This window comes from Ornithodoros turicata, chromosome 9, assembly GCF_037126465.1.
Source record: "Ornithodoros turicata isolate Travis chromosome 9, ASM3712646v1, whole genome shotgun sequence".
In the NCBI taxonomy this organism is placed as follows: Eukaryota; Metazoa; Arthropoda; class Arachnida; order Ixodida; family Argasidae; genus Ornithodoros; species Ornithodoros turicata.
Genome location: NC_088209.1, coordinates 28,681,623 through 28,702,596, shown reverse-complemented (window position 1 = coordinate 28,702,596; position 20,974 = coordinate 28,681,623). Strand labels below are relative to the sequence as shown.

At 42.9% G+C, this 20,974-nt stretch overlaps 1 protein-coding gene and 1 long non-coding RNA gene across 5 annotated transcripts in view; one reads left to right on the top strand and one right to left on the bottom strand.

Moving 5' to 3' along the window:
* The window catches only part of LOC135368525 (glucose transporter type 1-like), a 43,367-nt gene that overhangs the window by 9,577 nt on the left and 12,816 nt on the right, over positions 1 to 20,974 (bottom strand). For 3 of the 4 annotated variants that reach the window (XR_010414808.1, XM_064601885.1, XM_064601884.1), the window contains exons 1-13: positions 8,515 to 8,652; positions 8,216 to 8,283; positions 7,056 to 7,151; positions 6,800 to 6,960; positions 6,349 to 6,473; positions 6,210 to 6,278; positions 5,437 to 5,538; positions 4,413 to 4,520; positions 3,945 to 4,033; positions 3,774 to 3,872; positions 2,411 to 2,623; positions 1,827 to 1,902; positions 1,574 to 1,701 (exon numbers count right to left, since the gene is read on the bottom strand). Coding sequence is in view for 2 of the 4 variants with exons in the window: in XM_064601885.1 (XP_064457955.1) it covers positions 1,574 to 1,701; positions 1,827 to 1,902; positions 2,411 to 2,623; positions 3,774 to 3,872; positions 3,945 to 4,033; positions 4,413 to 4,520; positions 5,437 to 5,538; positions 6,210 to 6,278; positions 6,349 to 6,473; positions 6,800 to 6,960; positions 7,056 to 7,151; positions 8,216 to 8,257 (1,308 nt within the window). In the remaining 2 variants the exon portion in view is untranslated. Of the gene's footprint in view, positions 1 to 1,573; positions 1,702 to 1,826; positions 1,903 to 2,410; positions 2,624 to 3,773; positions 3,873 to 3,944; positions 4,034 to 4,412; positions 4,521 to 5,436; positions 5,539 to 6,209; positions 6,279 to 6,348; positions 6,474 to 6,799; positions 6,961 to 7,055; positions 7,152 to 8,215; positions 8,284 to 8,514; positions 8,653 to 20,974 lie in introns of those variants that run through there. The other variant, XR_010414809.1, reaches the window with a different exon arrangement.
* Positions 126 to 11,097, top strand: LOC135368529 (uncharacterized). The gene is made up of 2 exons (XR_010414811.1): positions 126 to 227; positions 10,793 to 11,097. It is a non-coding gene; the product is annotated as an uncharacterized LOC135368529 (long non-coding RNA).

Here is a 20,974-nt window from a genome sequence, read left to right as displayed (position 1 = left end):
CCCGGGTTTTATTTCAGGAGCTGTAAAGTAGTGTAAAATCTGGCTATCCTATCTGGGTACATGTCGCAAATTTTAGGGCAGAAATTAAATACCGCGTCTGTCACACATTTCAGATGAACGGATAGATGCCTAGCGGATGTGCTGACTGTGGAGTGCTTAGCATTCTCCAGCGCCTGTACTGGCCGAAGATTTCTGGCCTTGGGGAACATCGCCTTTCAACCATCCAGGTCAATGAGATAATCCCTGTATTCATAGGGGTAGAAGTCGCACACACAGCAACAGTCAACCCCATTGCTACATCATCGTTGCTATGGTTCTCCTTCCGGCTGGATAGCTATTGGATGCTTCTACTTTTTCGGTTGGCGTCACTTCCCATTTCGGAGGAGAAATCTGGCTTGGCCAGATCTGGCCGAATTCGGCACGGAATTCTGTTCTCCGAAAAAAGTTCGGTCCCGAATTCGGTTCGGAAAGAATTTGGACGCTTTTCGGGCCATGCGGTTCACGCTTAATTGGAACGTTTCATCGTCGTAAATTTCAAACCGATTCAACATCGCGCAATCCAAAGTTACAATTAAAAATCTCGAAAATCCCTATGAGAAAACAATCAAGATGGAAGCCATGTTGGGTAAACTCTTATAAGTAGCTGCCCTGTATATTGATATATCTTTGTCCGCTCCATACTGATAATTAGAGCCTGAAGTTTTCGGGAAATATTTTTTTCGAAACTCCGGGCGCAAAAAGCGGGTAAACAAACATGTGCTCTACATTCATGCGAATTCGGGTGGAAGAACTTCCAGTATGCTAAATTCAGGGACAAATTGGGCTCAGTTACTCAAACTATCTGTACTGGTTTGGTACAAACGGTGATGTAACCGCATTTGCTGCCAAACAAGTTAGTGTGCATTCCTGCCGACTTCTAAGTGAGGGCAATTTGCCAGGTAAAAACCGGGGTTTCACCCTAAAGAAGCAACCTGCAATTCCGGGTGCAAATTTGGGGAGGGATCGGGTTAAACCCTAAAACTTCAGGCTCTGCTGATAATTGAAGGAGTCTAATATCAAGAACTCGGCAAGTGCCTAATTTCCTTTTTTTTTTGTTCTTTCTTTCTAGAAGTTAGTGGTACATTCTGCCTCTGCATGTGCCAATCTGAGCCAGGCAATATTGGTTGTGACATGTCTGAAATTATTTGCCTATTCAATCAATGTTTCTGGTCATTTACACGAGTGATTAAGCACAAGAATGCACATGTTAGATTCCCACCTCAACGTGTCGAAACCCTGGGGTAATGAAAGAGTCAATGTTGCATGACTCCTGTAGCGATCCTGACAAATACAGTATCAGGTCATGAGGCAGCTACTTGAGATGCTTCTGTGGCAACGTATCTGATCTTTATGATGTGTATATGTACTATTTCTACCATGTGCGCCTTTCTGAGTGAAAGAAATGCAAGTATTACATATAATAGTGAGTGCTTTGAAGAACTGCTTGAAAAGTTGACCAGGGAAGTAGTTGAAAAGCATGCTGTTAGCAACAGTGTGCACAGCAAAGGCACACTGAAGCGACATGGCACCATACCTGCATTGGAGGAAAGATGAGGCTCACAAAAAAGTTAGCCGACCAGTTGACAAGAACACCTATACTCATGGCTGCTGGTCGAGGGCCTTGTGAAAACAGCTCAGCTGTCAACATCCAGGGGATTGTACCTAATTTAGAGAATAGGAATTGTTTGCATCAAAAATCAAACATTTTAAAAATGGCATAAGAAACTTCAGAATGCATCATTTCATCAAACATTGCACACACTACAAAACTCTGGACATACACATACCTGGACCAATTGCAAAAAATACTACAAAGCACAATGTGCTGACAACACTCATGTAGGTGATCCATTGGTATAAGAACTGAAAGCAATTCATAAAGAAAATTAGTGCTACGGCAACATATTTCTAATGCAACTTGGGGGGACACATTCTTTAATTTCACTGACAAGTAGGTGGGCATGATGTCATCATCATGAGATGCATGCTCAGCACTAAAGCCTTCAGCGCTTTGTTGCCTACATCTAGCAAGCAAACACACTAAAAGTAGCGAGCAACATTTTTTTCTTTTACACGCTGATGCCCACGCTAGCATTTTAGTACATACAGGAAAAAAAGCCCAATAACATTGCTTCAATTTAAAGGCTATGTATCTATCTTCTCATGAGTATCAGATTTCAAACATTTTCCTTGCCATTGCCTATATGCATTTAAATTTCACTATTTCTGCTATTTCATTGAAAACATTATGGAATAATTATTATAAAATAGAATTACTAAGCTAACACATGAAACTTTCCGCATTTACATGTTTGAATACACTGATGCTTCACACACATAAATATGCTCATGTTGTGTTGACTTGCCTTACCTTGACTAACAAAGAAATAGTGATGAATATACTGAAGATGAACATGCCCCCTAAACCATAGAGGTGAAGAGTACGCCTTCCCGCCCTGTCCATGAGTGGTATGGAGACAAGAGTCATGATAACCATGACTACACCAACTCCAATGTTGGCATACTTGGACATGTTCTCTGAAAGACCTGCTGCTTCAAATAGTCTCACAGAGTAATAGAAAACCTGAAATAAACATAAAGACAAACTGTCAGTTGTCAGTGTTAGCACCCCTGAAAACCATGCATAATACCAAAGGTAATGCGCTTAACAATGGAACATGAGAAAGTGTATAAAAAAGATGCAAGTAATACACAAAGCAAATGTCATACTTTAGTTTTCCTGTACCCCTTGTATATATGCATCAGACACATATCCAAAATTTTAAATGAGGCTCCATACAACTACGCAGTATAAACAGGTCAAGAGTTCGTTCATGATGAAACAGTAGACTCAATGATCACACCAACTTTTTTTGAAATATTTGTGCTTACTGTGATAAACAGTGTGTTGACACCTGAAATTAAATTACAACCGGATTACAAAGCCAGGTGTTAAAGACAGCAAAAGCATGACGACTGACAAAGAATAAAGGGTTGCAGAACGGTTCATTTTTGTAAACCATGTCTCAGGTGCTACACCGATCAACAGTGTCCGTTGCAATGCTTCTACTACGTTTCCGTGTCTAACACTCCTCTGTGGGCACTTGTAATTAAGTAACCCAACTGTAGATGAGATCACACAGTAGCGACAGTGTTGCCCAATCCCCAAAATGTTTATGTTGTCCCATGCCTGACTTCTATGCTGCATTACCCATTGATTATTATCTGTATTCTGTGTATCACCTGATATCCTCCTATTTATGCATATGCTCTACACCATACTTTAATCTAGCTCTCTTTGTCTGCCACTTCCGTTTTGTGACACCCTGTTGCCAGCCAGTACTTTATATTGTATTGCCTGTCACTTCAGTTTTACATTTCAATTGGTGCTAATTGCTCATTTTCTCAGGTCAAGTTGCATGTTACCCTTCTGTACGTGTGATATCTCTAACATTCCTGGCAAGCCAGTGACTGACGGTAATCATGGGGTGTAATCCACAGTGGTGTAAACACAATCCTTGGAAACATCACATATGGTACTAAAGAGTTTCACTCTGCATGATCTTGTAGTGAGGGCCCTGTGTGATGATTGTTTTATCACTGCCGTTTTCCAATTATCCTATTTTATAAGTGCTCACAATGCATGCCACCACACTGCCCTGCCTGATTGCTGCTTACTTGAAACCTCTAATGTCTGCTATTCACTACGACAAACCAATATGCAAACAACATACAGCATTTATGCCAGAAAGCTGCTGAGAGAGATGCATCATGACTCCAATTAAGAGCGGAAGCTGTAATGATTTGTTCGACATAACCTGCATCATGGTGATCTGTCAGGGTCAAAAAAGAATACATAAATCAGTCAGTACTCACTCAGCCACGATTTATAGTGGACAAATTACCTTAGACTCTTGTTGTTGAGCCTGTTCCTCAGTCTTCATTTCTTCGATGTCGTCTTCTACCAAGCTTGAGCAACGGAGCTTCTGTAATGCTGCATACACATGGATGGGAATATATCAAGCATATAGGTGCAACATGCCGTGTATTCACAAGAGCGACATCTCCACGGAATATTCTAGTGGAAGAGTTCTAGTGGAGAGATTCTAGTGGAATATTCTAGTGGAAGTTCTGCCGCGTCTTCTGTTGAGTATTCAATGTGGCGCCCGGATATCGGAAGTGGCACACTGCGCAGATGGCAGACGACACCATCGACTCTGTTGTCTGCTATGGAATACCTTACAGCTAAGCTGCAGGATATTCCCCATGGAGTATTCTGGGGAATGTCGCTCGTGTGGATAGACGGATAATCTCCCAAGCAAGATGGTACGGTGTAGCTTTGCTCCCCAAATGTACCTCAAAGTGGAACTCACCTCCTCTCGCTAAAGATTCTTGCTGCTTTGAAATGAGCAAATACCTTGGACTCTCAGGACAGAGGGGCAATAATACCAGTTGCAGGATAGCTGGGATAACTGCTATCGCTGGAAAATCCCCAACTCAATGCAATCAGCACCATCTCCAATGTTTGTGCCACGTATTGTGGCACTGTATCAGTTTGCATTTGCCACATCCCCTTGGGGCTACATCAGTGCTATTCTTTAAAGGGGCACTAAAGTGCAAACATTTATTCTCACTGAACAAAATATGGTATTACCTTGACAACAACAGATGAAAACTTATAAAGGTAAAACACTGAAACTACCGTGTTTATTATGATGCAAGCCTTCATGCAGTGGACTGCATTTCATCAGGTACAAAAATGATGAGGAGGTGACATCTATATAGAATATACGTTGTGGTCACGTGAATCGAAGAGGAGAGGAGGCAAAAAAAGGAGAGAGAGAGAGAAATGTAATACGAAAGCATGTTGTGTTTCTCTCTCTCTCCTTTTATTGCCTCTTCTCCTCTTCTGATTCATGTGACCGCAACGTATGTTATATACAGATGTCACCTCCTCACTAGTTTTGCATCTGATGTTGCACTGCTGTGTGTGTCGTCTGCTTGTCCTTCCCTGCACCCTTGCACCTACTCTACTGACGGTGCAGAGGTTTCAGGGTTTGGTGCAGAAACGGAGCAACGTGCACCGTGAAACAAATACGAAAGTGCAGGAGTGCGAGCTGCACTCTCCAAAATGAATGCAAAGGTGCAGCCCTCTTACACCGGGTGCAAGGAGTGCAGGCGAAAAGAACGGATCATCTTCCCCCACTGCCATCTCGTACCCCTTGAGAAGTAGATAAAAGGGAAAGCATAAATTGTGGTTTCGTTCAAGCTTACATTATGATTTATGAATGATGCAATGCATGAATCCCATTCCATTGGTATTGCCGTCAAGGTTGCAGCATCTTTTGTTGCACTTTAGCGCCCCTTAAACTGTGCACGGAAGGATGCATTCCTTACCTAATAGGTATGGCCAGCCTTCCGCTGTTCCCAGAATTACTTGAATGCCTAAAATTTGGGACAGTAACATTCCCACAGTAACCCCAACTTGACTCACAGTACCTGTAAAAGTGGGTTGGATGAGAAAGTTGAAAGAAATTTGATGTGACAAGAAAGTGTGCACATGCATAAAGCCCCTAGCTTTCTGTGGCGGAAAATAAAATTTTTCGCAAAGTGGGATTGCACAAATCTGTGGGATTACACGGGCAAGAGAAAACAATAAAAAAATGAAGTTTCAGCATTCTCACGGGATCACACAAATGCACCGAGTATAAGTGAATCTCGAGTTATCATAACAGATATATACAGGGTGTGTGCAGATAAACCAAAGGGAGATTTACACACATGTAACTCACTGTTTACTGAGCTGACAAACTTCTGGTTGCGCATTTATGAGTGCGGAAGCTACGGATAAACTGTAACATAAAAACACATAAACAACATAACATAAACTAACTAAGGCTTATCTAATTTAATGCGAACTGACACTCCAGGAAGTGTGAGGTGAAGCCAACTTGCAGAATGGTGATACACCAAGCAAAGGAATGCCCATAATTCCGTAATATACTAACTATATTAAAAAAAGGAAAAAAAATATGTTAAAAAAAAAAACGGATGGTTCTGCGGAAAATGGTATGTTCCGTGAGATGTATATGGCCAGTTCTGCTAAATTTCACGGGTATTTGGGGGCTCTACGCATGTGTAGTCACAGAGCTGATGTGATCCGAACGTACCTAGCCCTCCTCGTAGTGGCACGGGAGAAATTTCGAGCAGGTACATTGGCACTAGAGCAGTGTTGAGACCTGCAAGGTATTTCTTTTCAATATTGTAACTTGTGACGAAGATGGCAATAGGGAGTCAAGATCCACCTACCACAATTGATACCAATGATAAGGCGACCAAAAATGAGCAGCTCTATGCTTCTGGAGGCATTACTGAAGCCCATGAGTGAGCCCCCCAGAATGCCGAGGATGTTATTGATGAGCAGACCACCTTTCCTTAAATTACAAAGCAAATCATTTGTAAGTACTAGCAATGTATAGAATTGCAGAAGGCATTAAAGAAAGGAAACAAGGCTCAAAACAAGGAAGGCACAAATGTTCAAAACTTTAGATTCAAGTTAAATATTTTTATTGGCATTTAATCTTAAAAACTTAGCACTTGTTCTTTGTCATGTTATACTCCCATTTTTAAATGTCTCCATCTCGAGTTACGTTTTCGTAGCACTGCTACCTTGAAGCTAGTCTGTTCAGCTACGTTCGATAACCGTTCCCGTTTTGAACGCTGAACTGCAACCATGAATAATGAGAGATGGTGTCCTTACCTTCCAAAACGGTTTGCGATCATGCTCCCTGAAATACCTCCTACCATCCCACCAATGGCGAATATTGAAACAGTGATTGCCCACAACCAGTCCTTGAAGTTCTTGGATATCTGATATCCTGTTCTTTCTTGATAAACTGATGAAATAAAGTCTTCTAATATCTAAACAAAAAGTGAAAAAACACTGTGAATGACAGGCAAAAGCATGGAAGAGGCAAAGAAAAATTACTTTCCCTTGTGTCTGTTACAACACTCACTTTTCGTGGCGAATTGATTACACCTAGATTGTAGCCAAACTGGAACATGCCAAGGACGGATGCAAAGATGGCCAATACCAGCATACATGTCAGGCCCTGAAGAAACATGCGGTAGTGGCAATCAATTACGCTGCAGGTATATCCATTTTGCCTGGTTTTGTGCTTTACTATGTATAGTTTTCTGAAGTAACATAGGTAGAGCTATGCAAATATTCAGATTTTTTGAATACCAAAGCAAATAACTGTGTGTTTGATTCAAATTCTGAATCGAATAAAGAATTCACCACGTCTCTCCCATACCAAACATATTCAAATACTACGTAAACATTTACTACATAAAATTTAATTGCATTCAAATAGTTCCGAACCTGCAATTGTAAGCCCCAAAATGCCTAAAGAGGTAAAACAAAGCGAGCACTGCTTCATGCGAAGATCTGTACGCATGCATCACGTGTACGTTTTGTATGTCTGTGCATATGGTGAAAATAAGTTCGGTTCAGTTCCATAACTATTCGCTTTGTATTGGCTTTGGTTACATAATTATTCGCTTGATATTTGCTTGACGTGCATAAATACTCGCATCGTATTCGCATCGGTTCTGAAATTACTATTTGCACAGCCTTAAAGGGAACGATACAGTTGACTTTTGCACCATACCCTTATGAAAACTGAATGATGTGACAGTGTTCTTTTGTAGGACTTGGAAGTGTCTGAAAATGTGCTTCTTCTAGAAGCACACGTGGTTGACAACTGTATTCTCTGTTGATTATATATGACGTGATACGAAATTCGTCTGCAAATTTGCACCTTGTACAGCTGTATGTACCCATGGGAACCTACAGGTGCGGGCATTTTAAACTCTTTTTTGTAAACTGTTTATTTATTACCTTATGGGAGCCAAAGTCAAGGCCAAGTTTCGTTTATAAGCTACACATCTTTCCTTGTCAAACGCTGTCTAGCACTGGCTTCCTTGAAAGAGGTGAATAAACAATTAGGTCGACACGAAAATCAACACAGCTGAGGGCAGATGTTTAGCAAGAGCGCTTTACACTCACGTGTGTGATTTTGGGAGAGTAACAGCCAAACGATGTCATCGAACGCAGTCAACGCAGTGCCATACAATAATTAAAGTGATCAACAGAAATTGTAAACAAACCCACCTCGGGGCACCGACAGCAGCTGTGGCAGTTCAAGCAGCACATGGAACAGCTGGGTTCCTACTCTCCACCTGCGAAGACGAATTTGACAGCCATAAATACGTCATTCAAATGAAGATAACAGCAAGACTTCGTATCGAAGCAGTGTAGCACAGCACCACAAATGCAACAATCTATCTCTTAGCGCCCTATCTCTTTTATCGAGCAACAACAAAGTTGCCATGGCTTTCGCCCAGCATTTTACAACTCATATATCTCACAAGTTTATTTCCACTAAGCGGGCAGCACCAAGGTATGCTTACCAGAACTGTGATCTACGTACGATATGTATTTAACCTGTGTCTGCTGAGTCCATAAGATAACGCACGGCCTCCCGATAACATCACTGCAGCTGATCAAGTATTCGTTCGTATTCCTACCCATCGCCAAGAGCAGCGAAAATAAAACGGAAACCTGTTGCACGCACCCAATGTTGCCAGATGCTGCTTTTACGAAAGTACGTTCATTCGCATGGGGAACACTAGACGATCCAAAAGTTGAAACTTGCTTGCACGTACGACTTTCATCGTGATGATGCGAGAATACGTGCAGATTCTAAAAACAACAAGTCAGAGCGCTATAACAAACTATATATATAACGCACGCACCCTCAATAAAAGGAAAACAGCGAATTCGATCTGCCATCTTGGGTCCGGCAGATCGCTCGGAAATAGCGCGCACGCCACCACCCACCACGATCTTCGTTTGCAGTTAATAATATCGCCTTTGAATATCTAAATGAGTAAAACAGTGCAATTTTGCAACACACGCGTTCACTAGACAGCAAGTGGGATGCGGAGAATGAACATCAATTACGACACAGGATCCCCCTTGCAGCGAAGTATTATTGGTGACGTTACATCGCTTTTGGTACCTCTTATTATGCACCTCCACATAAAGAATGGCAAAACAACGCATAAAATACCCCGCATTCTTGACATAGTCATCAATCAGACTGGCTGTCTTTGTTACCTGCCTTCGATTTACGTGTGTTTCTGTATTGTCATGCTGAAAGAGAGATACTGTGTCTAGGAACCACGAAGGGAAAGAAAACGGAGCTCAAGAGCACCGAAGCGGCAACGTATTTCGCGCGACGACCTTTCCAGTCTGCTGTCTTTTGTGTGTACTTGTTTTCTTCTTGTACCATTCGTTGCAATTTTTTCACTCCTCGGCACGGCCCTGTATTCTAGTCTGCCTTTTCATGTCCCTTTCTGCTTCCATCCATATCTTGTTCTCCATGCCGAGCTCCCCTCCGCACGCGAAGATTGGGAGCACCCCAAAGAAGTGTTACCATGGTAACCGTTCACGCGTCGATGGTCGCTTCTCGATGCAGACAGCGGTGCGCTCTTTTTCGTTCGCATGCTCCCCAAAGGCAGAAGAAGAGAGCCGGCGTGGTCGGATAAATGAACTTCTGCATCTTCTCTTTGCTTTCTCAAGTCGATTTTCGCAGTATTTTGCGCTATCTTATCTCAACCGGAGCTGCCTAATTTTTGGCAAATGCGCCGTTCCGAATTGTCGTAATTTCCGCATCTAACGGGAGGCGGGAAATTGGCGGGTTCGAATTTATCGTCTGCTAACAAAGGTTTTGCCGGCCTTCTTTTCCGGAGTAAAGTCGTCTGCTTCGGAAAGGGGCGCCGACGTTGTTTGTTCTCCGTGGTTCTCCGAGGAAAAACTGCTTTTTAGGGATGCTGGAAGCGGGGTATCTGGAATGGGCGGGCCGTTTTACGAGACGGGACTCCTATTTTTATAGTCTCGCATCACGCGAATGGCTGCAGCAGCGCCGAGTAAGATGTTTGATTTAAGTCCGGTCGAAAAAGGAACCTTAGGGTGTTATGTTCTGAAAGTGAATTAAGGAAGGTGAACGCGGGGAAGATGTAAATACAGTCGTCGTGTTTTTAAAGCGGTGCTGGAACAGATTGCTTTCGCTGAAAGCAATCTAAGTAATTGCTGCTATATTGGTACAACGCACCAAACGATTATAAAGTTCTTTTACGCGCCTAAGGGCTGCTCCTGTAGTTTGAATCCGACTCGAAGTGCACAAGTGGTAGTGACAAGCATAGAAAAACGTGAAGGCGGCTTTCCCGCAATAGCCCTCTTTCGGTGGGAAAGTACGCTTTACAGGAGAAAGTCGATCAAATTGATACCTCTGACACGCGGGCATTTGAATCATCATTGAGGGTAATGACCACTGAACTCCGTTGACCATTGACTATTTCGGACACCAATGACGCTGCATCGTCAACATAAGTTTTAGCAGACAAAAAAGTTTTAGCAAGTTTTAGCCGACATAAGTGTGAAAGGTGTCTGTGGTGATGGAGATTGTTAGGAAAAAACGATTTGGGGATTTTAATAGTGTTTGAATTTCACTATACGTAACTAGTCCTAATTTAATGTGCATATTTGTACGACTGCACGTGGTGTCGACACCGTGCCGCTGCCCGTGCGTGAAGTCGAGAGAGCAGAAAAGGAAACTTGAGAATGCCGGCCACATGTAATAACTGTTATACTGAAGTTTCATGAGTTTCATAACACTTCTTGCAGGTTCATTGTGCGCGTTTTCGCTGGGCACGAGACTACCAGCGGCAGTTTTCGGGGACGCTTGACAGCTTCAATGGCGTTTCACGAACCATCCGAGTGCTTCGAAGTATCCGTGTAGCAGCGTTCGATTACCACTCAGTTCGATCGTCACTCATTTCAAGACCATTGAAATGATAGTATGACAGCGGTATAAGACGTTTACGTCATCTGCTTTGTGCCGTTCTATTCATTTGAGGCGTACTTGCTGCACTCCAACTGAAAAAAAAAAAAAAGTAATTGCTTTATCATTTAAATTTTATTTTATTTTATTTCTTTCGTCGTTTTGGTCTCTTTTGCTTGCAACAAACAGACAACAAATATAATTAGACCGTTTGCAGGTAAACGGACATGATCACCTCTCACAGCATTTCGCTATATTGCTATCATCACTGTCCTGTATAGCTGCGCGAGTGATCGACTCGGTGTGGACGCTGGTAATGAGGAGAATAATTCCACACAAGTGTTAGCAGCAATTTCTGCCGTTTCTAAGGAAACACTATTTTTGTACTTAGTGTTTGTCAGTTAGAGAAAATCGTACTAGGCCGTACGAATTCGCGAGTTATTTTTAGCAAAACCATTGCCCGTAATGGAAGTAGGTTTTCCTGGCACGAGCAGAGGACATGGAGGACGTGTTGTGTATCTGTGTCCATGCCCAAATGATATGCGGGCTACAGTCCGTGTGGCGCGAGTAGGTTCCTCAAAAGAGAGAGAGAGAGAAAGACATTCTTTCTCGCCCAGAGCCATCCCGTCAGGCCACACGTCTTGGACTGGTGTTCCCGATGGCTGTCTGTGTAAGGGTTTGTGCTAGATTTGGAATGGGGAATTTCTTTCGCCTTACGCACCGCTACACTACATCTTCGTTACGAGAAATGCATGAATGAAAGATAGACAGTTGCGTAGCCACAACAATATTTCGGGAGGGGTACTATGGGGAATATGGGGGAGGTGGATTTCACCATTGTTTCTCTCGCCCAATTGCACTACCAAAGGTACGATTTTTGGGGGGTTGAACACCTGAACCCCCCTCTGGCGACGCCACTGAAGAAAGGAGTAGAAAGTAGTTAGTGTTAGCTTATGATTATTTATTGCGACTACACTTCTAGCGGGCAAAAACGGGAAAAGTGTAGCACTCGCAAGTAAGTAAGATAAGTATTTAAAGAGATTGAAGCATTTAAATAATTTGTATTACTAAAGAACAAGCTTTTGGACGGAGTCCGTCCGCTGGTCTTCCGCTGTCTCACGGTAAAGAAGACCGCTGGTCTCCCTTACCGTGTCCGTTCACCTGAGATCTCTCAACGGTTTTTGTCTCCGCGGTAACACTCCTACTGTACATCGCCTTCTTTTGTATTTTTTTCGCGGCCTCAGTCGTCTCTAATAAGAATTTGTATTTCCTCATCGCCACCTTCTTTGTCCCCTGTCTCTGATGCACATTAGTATAAATATATCCACCAAGTGTTCAATGTACCGCACCTGATGAAGGACGACTGCACGTGTTTGACTGATGAAGGACGGACTCCATCCGAAAGATTGTTCTTTAGTAAAATAAATTATTTAAATGTTTCAATCCCTTTAAACACTTATCTTATCGACTGCACTTCTAGTATGTCTTATTTTGTTCAGTATACCCTTTGATTATTTACGCTAGCAGTGCGTTTGAATTGCGTAATCACGCCAGAACTGATTTAAAAAAAAACTAATAGTACTTTGACCATGCACGTTGTGTTACGACAAGAGCTAAATTTGTAGGACCGAAACTAATTATCTACGTAATAGTCATGCTATGTTGATTGGTCACTGTGTCATGAGTTGAGTGCCAAGAAACAGTGCGGGTACGTGGGTCAGCGGCATCGATACGTGCATCGTTTCTCGCGAAGAGCATTCTGAAGCAGACGAGAGCAATCTTGGACTGGACAGGCCGCTAACACCGGACACTGCGACCTTTTCCTGACCGCTTCGATATACTTCAGGCATCGTTTCTACCGCTGAGACCTCACTGTCGCAGGTTCTATCTTGGTCTTTAACAGTCACCTCCGCAATGCAAGGGTTCCACTTGGCTCGCATTCTTGTAACTCTTTCACCACTCACTGGTAGTAAACCCATTTATGATTGTTCCTGTGAAGATGAGGTATGGGAAGTTTCGTCGCCAGGGGGCGATAGTCTACCTTTTTTTTTATTCTGTGTTAGCGCCGCGAAGCAACTGTGGCTATATGAGCGGCGTACAGGTGTCGACAGATGGAGGGAGGACATCAGGAAGGAGTGGGGGGACAGGGGGGTTAGTATGCGTCCTGGGCCGACTTCAGGGGGAACTGTGCCGACATGGTGGTGATGCGGGGAATGAAATAATGAGCCCTTTCACAATAAGAATCGAAGTCATATAGTGTCGAAAAACGTCAAAAGGGCTTTGAAGGCAGAACGTTGGTGGGCTGGATCTGGCCAGGGACCTGATCGGCGTGTTGTGGCATATTTCGCATGCAAGTGCATGAAAAGTGCATATTTTGCCATATTTTCAGGTTTCTTTTTTCATGGAGGGTTTTTGCTGGTTTCAGGACGGCGTTGGGTCACGTTTCACCAAAATTCTGGTCTGAATCGAATATTTTCCACGTTTTGGTGGAGGTGAGGTGTGGTGTTCAGCCGGTACCCTCCTAGCTGCTCCATCTTCGACTGCGTGCATGACCGACGGGCCGTACTTCACCTTCGCCACATTACGGGCCGCGTTCGCATTTTAATCGGCATGATCGATGCAGGTCCGAACGTAAAGCCATGACGAAACAAGCCTGAGTACGGGCAACGTATGTTTCTGTTCTTCATGTTTTCCCATGCTCAAGCTGGTTTCGTCATGGGTTTCGTCCACCAGCTATTACGCTATTTTATGAATCACGATGGCAAAGCATTCAGCTCCATGATTTATATCTGCGTGCTGCAGAACGAAGGCGGCTTTATTTTACCGCGTTATATCCCTAATAAAATACTGACTTTAAAAAAAAATAAGCATTTGATGCATTTCTTTCATACAAAGAACGATGTAAAAACGTTGCATATATTGAGGATTTTTACTGCATATTTCGTAGATTTTCAGTGCATAGTTGCATGCATATTTCGGGAATTTTTAGTGCATATTTATCCGCGCTTTAGTCATTACATATGCCTCACACCATCTTTCTTAATTATGTACGCGTTGTGGTAGTACACGTACTCTAGTAGCGCTGGCGCTACTATAGAGTACGCTACATATCAGGGTTGCGGAGTTGCCACTCCAGGGTTGGAATGATTCCGGAATCATTTCAGACTTATCAGAGCCCGGGATGGAATTGGAATGGGAATGGAATTAAGATTTTTTTTCGCAGGCGGAATGGAATTGTAATGGAATGGTCTGGGTGCCACACGGTCGAGGGCGATGGTTTGGTTTGGTTTGGTTTTAAGAAAAATAAAATGGAGATTTTGGCTTCACTAGTGTGAGGCATGCCACTTCACATCACTTTCACCAGTTACTTTGGTGGAAAACTCCTGTAATGATGATGCCAATGAAGAGGAGGAGGAGGAGGGCGAAATAACCTTGTCTTTGTGCTTTTTTCGTGCTCGGTAATGTCAATCTCCTCTATAGCACTGCTAGCTAGTACGGTTACCGGTCCTATTTCTTTTATTGATGGAATTAAAGGAATGGAACGGGGTTGCTAAGCCATTCCAGGAGTGGGAATTGGCCATACCTTTTCATTCCGAGGAATCGAAAGGAATGGAATTATCACAAATCTCCATTCATCGGAATGGAATGGGTGATCCTATTCCGCAACCCTGCTACATATTGTATTCCTTTTTTTTTTGTAGCATAACTTCCTGCGGAAGATGGAGCGCTTTCAATGCTCATGTCGCTACAAAGACCAAACAGGCTGGAACGAGCATTAATCTCAATGAACACACTCTCCGCTCGTAGTGAAACAATAACGATGACTTTCAACAGTTCTCAGCTTCACTTCGCGCTATACTGACACGAAATTAGGTGTCGTCTCCGACCTCCCGATTTATAAAGGAAATTCAATATAAACACGTCAAATGACAGAGCGGGGAGGAAATTAATCGATTAGTCGAAAGTTCGATCGGATCCAGAAAAGGTCGCCATGAATGTCACACGTCGGGTCATTTGAGGCGTGGCTCTGTCCCTCATATTTCGCTTTTTCATTAGATTTTTCTCTGTTTTTCTCTCTCTCTGTCTCTCTTCAATTAGATTGATAGCTTCTGTTCCGCTGTTGGAACCTGGGGTCATTGGGCCGATTCGTTGCCTCTTTTGTCACTGAGTTACAAAAAGACGGGATGAAAAACGGGAGACATCTAAAAGGAGAGTCATTATAGGGAGCCTCAAAGTAATGACTATTACGCGTCTCAAATGTGACCAATATTGACGCTGTACTGGACGAAGTAAATGAGATTTCGCTCATCGCAATTAACTTTTGTTGACACAGATGAAAACTTCGACTTTCCCCCCCAATAAATCCACGTTCGTCAGCGCTGTTGTACTGGTAGTACGGCAGTAGTAATGCTGTTTCTATTTGTTGTAAATAATACCGTATTTTCCGGTGTATAACGCGCGCGTTATACAGTAAAAAAGTGTTCTGAACAGGACCTGCGCGATATCGGTGCGCGTTATACACGGAAATATTTTCCTGCAGAGTTCCTTTTCAGGTCAGTGACGTACAAATTCTAGCCTCTTCCAGAGTGTGCTGTGGCTTTCTCCCATATCTCTTAGGGTCAGTTGACGAAACCGGCGAAAGGGTGCTGGAGTTCATAAAAGGTTAATGATGCTGCTTAAGGATGCTGTCCAGCAGTCGATAATATTGAATTCATCTCAGGAGAACGCGTGATTGAAAAGGAACGCGAAACGGAATGCAGAGAGGACACTGAAGTATGCTATGACAGCGATGCTGTTGTATCGGAGTTCAACGGTTTTGACTAAATGTGTTCCAAATATAGCATGTGCATATATGATACACCGCTTTCGTTTATTGTGTATACTGGTGGCAGTACAGAAGCTTGTAGCACCATTGCGGTGCGCGTTATACATCGAACATTTTTCAAATTCACCCAGTTTTTAGGTGTGCGCGTTATACACGAGTACGCGCTATACACCGGAAAATACGGTAATACATTAGCAGTGTGGTCGTGTTTTTTTTTTTTTTTTCATGTTCGGCCATAGGTTTCGCTTCCCCGAGATATGTTCATAATAGCAACGAGTTAAGAAGTACCATATGTCAATAACTCACGTTGCACTGCTGTGTCTTCATATTATGGTAGAGCTTATTTCGACTTTATTCGACTGCCTGGGTCGTCATATTAAAGAATCGGTTATAAACCTTGGAACTCATAAGACCAGGATGACAAAGCTGTTACATAGAAGCAAAGAAGCAACATTTAACATGCTTCCAAGCCCCGTTTCATTGATCAAGCTGTCTCAGGAGCTGCAGTGCGCATTATTTTCCTTGTGTCGTGTTTATGAATGATGAAGGATGGAAGTCACTGAAAAGGTTAGCCAGCTGTAGGACATCATTATTATCATATCATCATATCATAATTATCACATAGTTCATCATTAATGTCTTAGGCACTTGAGGCTTTGCATGTATTTGTCCTTTCTATGTGTTCCAGCCTCAGAACATCAATTGTCTCATGTGTTCTTTATCGTTTTGTTACACTGGCTTCCACAACAACAATTTAACGATAACAAAAAAGGACGTTTCGCCACCTATACTGCCTCTTGAAACACGTAATAAAAACTGTTCCTGAGAACGGAAACCCTTTTAAACCCTTGTAGCTCTTATAGCATTCCGGTAGAGGCCCCTTGTGGCTGTTACGGACATTCTTATCAGTATGAATGTGCCACGATTTTCAGACTCCTCATCTGTGTTCATGTGCCAAGGCAAGGTCTTCACATTGAAATCGAACTGTCCTGTTTTGTGCTCATGCTGGACCAGTTAAGTCCAACGGTTCTCTGCAGGCCTTTATCTGGGCTTTGTGCTCTTTCATCCTATAGTGGCGTTCTTTCTTCCTGTGTCCCCTATGTAGCATGCGTCACATTCTTCACACTCTATCTTGTACACAACACCTGATTGGTACATGTGGGGAACAGGGTCTTTATGGGTTGGCAAATCATGTTGCGTAATGTTTCTTTTGGTTTGAAAGCTGTAGTAACACCAAGTGATTTTAAAATTCTTCGTATACAGACTCTGACAGTCCGCGGACGTACGGAATACATACGACCTTTTCAAGGGGGGGGCTTTCCACTGTGTTATTGGATGACATTCTAAAACTGTGTTTCTGACGAAACTGTCATCACTCTAAGAAAAAAAGAAGTACTTTTACTCCTTTTGGGGACTGATTGCATTGCCACAAAAAATAGTCCCTTTCGGGAGTAAATGCACGGGAGTAAATGTCACAGAGTGGCGACTGCATTTCACGCTCTGTTCTAAGAGTCCCAGGTACATAATTCGTGTGCATGCATGAAAATACTTTGAATCAAACAGTCAACCGTGATATGTCGAGTGATATAAAATCTTGCGACATACTCGTACATAGGGCACAATTTGCGAAGAAGGAAGCGCTAACTGTTTCTTACTCTGTGTGGGTGGAAATTTGCTAGGTTGGCTGAGTTATGCAGTCTTACGCCATCAAATTGACCAAGTGCACATATTTACATAGACTGTTGCATTCGGAAGACCATTTGCTAAGTTCAGTAACAATTTGCAGTTCTGGGGAGTAAATGTCGTGGTTAGGGGACTAAAATTGGGAGTAATTGGGGGGGGGGGGGCAATCCAGGGGACTAGAAGCTGCAATTACTCTCCATTTTACTCCCTTTTTTTTTTTTTTCTTAGAGTGCAGGGTAATTGTTCTTCGTGAGGATGTCACTTGTCAGGATACGTTCAGCCGCCTTTAGCTTGACAGGTGCTGGGTATCGCGTCTAAACGGTTAAACAATGACCTGACCACAGCTCGTTTGCGTTCAGGAGCACGGTAGGAGTGCAAATCTAAAACTGAGCCCTTGTCACATGGTTTACTGTAAACGGAGGTATTGAGAGTACCTGAGTCATTATGAATAATTTAAAACATCTAGGAAAGGTAGCTGACCCTTGCTTTCCTTCTCTGTCGTAAATTGTATGCATAATGTAAAAACCCCGAGACTAGGGAACACGAAGGGACAGACACAACACGAAGTCTCAAACAGTGTTTGACAGTGTCAGACAGTGTTTGAGACTTCGTGTTGTGTCTGTCCCTTCGTGTTCCCTAGTCTCTGGGTTTTTACATTATGCATCATCTTCACCAGCTCGCTTGCTTCCTAGCCATTTTTTCATTGTAAATTGTATGTTGGGGTGAATACTGTTAAGGAGAGTATATGGAATGAAGTGACATCCTTACGGTTTAGCACTACAAAGGTGTCGTCAACATAACGTTTATAAAATTTTACAGCAATATTACTGGAGTCAAGAACTATTTCTTCAATATGTTCCACGACCAAATTGGCCACTGGAACTGAGACCGGGCTTCCCATGGGGCAGCCTCCTATTTGTCTATACACTTGGTTGTCGAATTTGAAATATGTTTCTTTAAGACAGAATGAGAGCAAGGATGTGATATCTGAGACGGAAAGAGCAGTGCGATCGGACAAGTTGTCATCACTACGTAGGCGGCTTTCGGCAACATCTATGGCAAGGTCAATAGGTACATTTGTGAAAAGTGAAATAACATCAAAGGACACCATGCATTACATAATCAGGGTGGACAATTATGTCTCGTACACTGGAACAAAAATCCTTTGAACTCTTTGTAGAGTAGAGACCCTAATTGGTTCTTAGGGAGTGACGTTTTCTCGTTTCTCCAGAGAGGGAATTCCGGCATACTCTCAACATCCGGCGTCTGTTCTTGTCAGGTATTCCGTCGAATAACAGTCAAACTATACGCCACTATTTCGCGTGGGACTTTCAATACCGTAGTCAGTGGTAGGAGGAATAAAATGACGCTATAGTTTCGAAGTCGACTGGAACGGATGCGACCGTCCCTTTAAAGGAACACTAAAGTGAAAAAAGAAAAAAAAAATCCTGGCGGAACGAAAAAAGTCGTTACCTTCACACCAGTACAAAAGTTATTAGTTATTAGTCATGCAAAAGGAGTATCGCCGTCGTTGGTGATTTATGCGCGAAGGAAACTGCAATGTGCGCTTTCCCTCTCACTCTCCTCCTCAATAAGCGTTACCATGCGAAACGGCCTGTCATTGGTCCACTCAAACGATCCCCCGCGATGATTGGACGAATCGTTTGAAGAGACCAATGACAGGCCGCCCTCCTTGAGAAAGGCGAGCAGAGAAAAAGCGTAAATTGCGTTTCTTTTTTTTCTTTTTTTTTCTATCGATCATAATTCACGAACGAGGTATCGACATCCCTCCATATTCCACCAGGAAAAAGCTTTACACTTTACTGCCCATTTACTCCCTTCAGGTATGAACGTTTCAAAACTCTCCTCAATGATTGAGTACCGTTCATCGAATCGCAGGACCTATTCACAAGACGGTAACACCACGTGACATATCCCTCGCGGAGACCAGTTATTGTGGCTTCTGTTTCGTCCGCATTCTCCGGCGATGATCTCGTCGGCTGCGCGGTGTAGCGTTCCCTTAATCAGGGCAAAGTGCCATTAGGTTTGATTGATTCCCATCGATCGTATGCCACTCACGCATCATGGTTAAAGCGGAATTCCGCCGCTCCGTTTGTTTCCCCTTTAGTTATTCTTATTTTGTTCTGTTTTTTCTTCTTCTTTGCTGCACCTGTACAGCGATGTGTTGCTTAACACGAACCGCACCATGCAGGCTTCTTGACTGATCGCTGGCCGTATAGTGCTCGTTAAGCGCATTAATTATGCAAGTAATGGAAGATCCTGGCTTATATATACGAACCGCTCAGAAGCGTCACACCCTTAAAACATAATTTCACCGCATAATGTGCTCGGAACAAACCGTCATTCAGATGATGATATCGTTTTCTTTCCTGATTGGTTGAAAATCGGAAGTGTACTTTTTGTATCGATTTGTATTTGTTGATATTTTCAACAAATCAGGAAACAGAACGCTGAAGGCCAACTATTGCACAGAATGATATCGTAATCATTCCTGATTCGTGGAAAGCTCAGGGCCTACGCCTTTAAGTGACAATTAACGTAGTTGCATAAGTTTCACAAAAAGGCGTACGCCTCCCGTGTTCAACCAATCGGGGAACAGAACGAGGTGTACATGTTAAATGTGATACATTTAACACTTGCACTCTTAAGAATGAACTTCACCTCATAGCACGCTCCTATAGCCAACCATCATCTCGAATGATACCGTTATCTGCCCTGATTTGTTTAAAATGGGAGGCGTGCGCCTTTTTTGTGACACTTATGCTGTTCATAATTGCCACAAAAAAGGCGTACGCCTCTCGTTTTCAACAAATCAGGGCAGATAACGGTATCATTTGAGGCTATGGTGGGCGAGGAGCGTGCTATGCGGTGAAGTTCATTCTTAAGAGTGTGGTACAGATATTTATACAGGGTGTTTCAGTTAAATCCCCGGGCTAAATAATTCGCGAACGAGTGCACCAATCGACGAACTTTTCTTTTTTACAACTATCTGTCCGATACCACCTACACTCTTAAAAATGAACTTCACCTCATAGCACGCTCCTAGCCAACCATCATCTCGAATGATATCGTTACCTGCCCTGATTTGTTGAAAATGGGAGGTGTACGCCTTTTCGTGACACTTATGCTGTTCATAATTGTCACAAAAAAGGCGTACACCTACCGTTTTCAACAAATCAGGGCAGGAGCGTGCTATGAGGTGAAGTTCATTTTTAAGAGTGTACAAGCTGCACACCGTGTGAATGAGTGGGAGGCACTCATTATTTAAATACAAATTCAAATGGTTTCGTAAAAAAATAATTTCTAAGGCAGGGCGCTGTCGGCATTAAAATGGGTACCCCTTTTGGGCCTTCAGTGGACACCTTTTAGAGAAAAATCTGCCACCGAAACGGGTCATTTGTTGCAGTAATTAATTGGTTTTGGTTTACATATCCTTGTCGTGGCTGGTCGCAGTGCAGCGCAAAAGGACACTCTTCCACTCCCTTGAACCCACCAA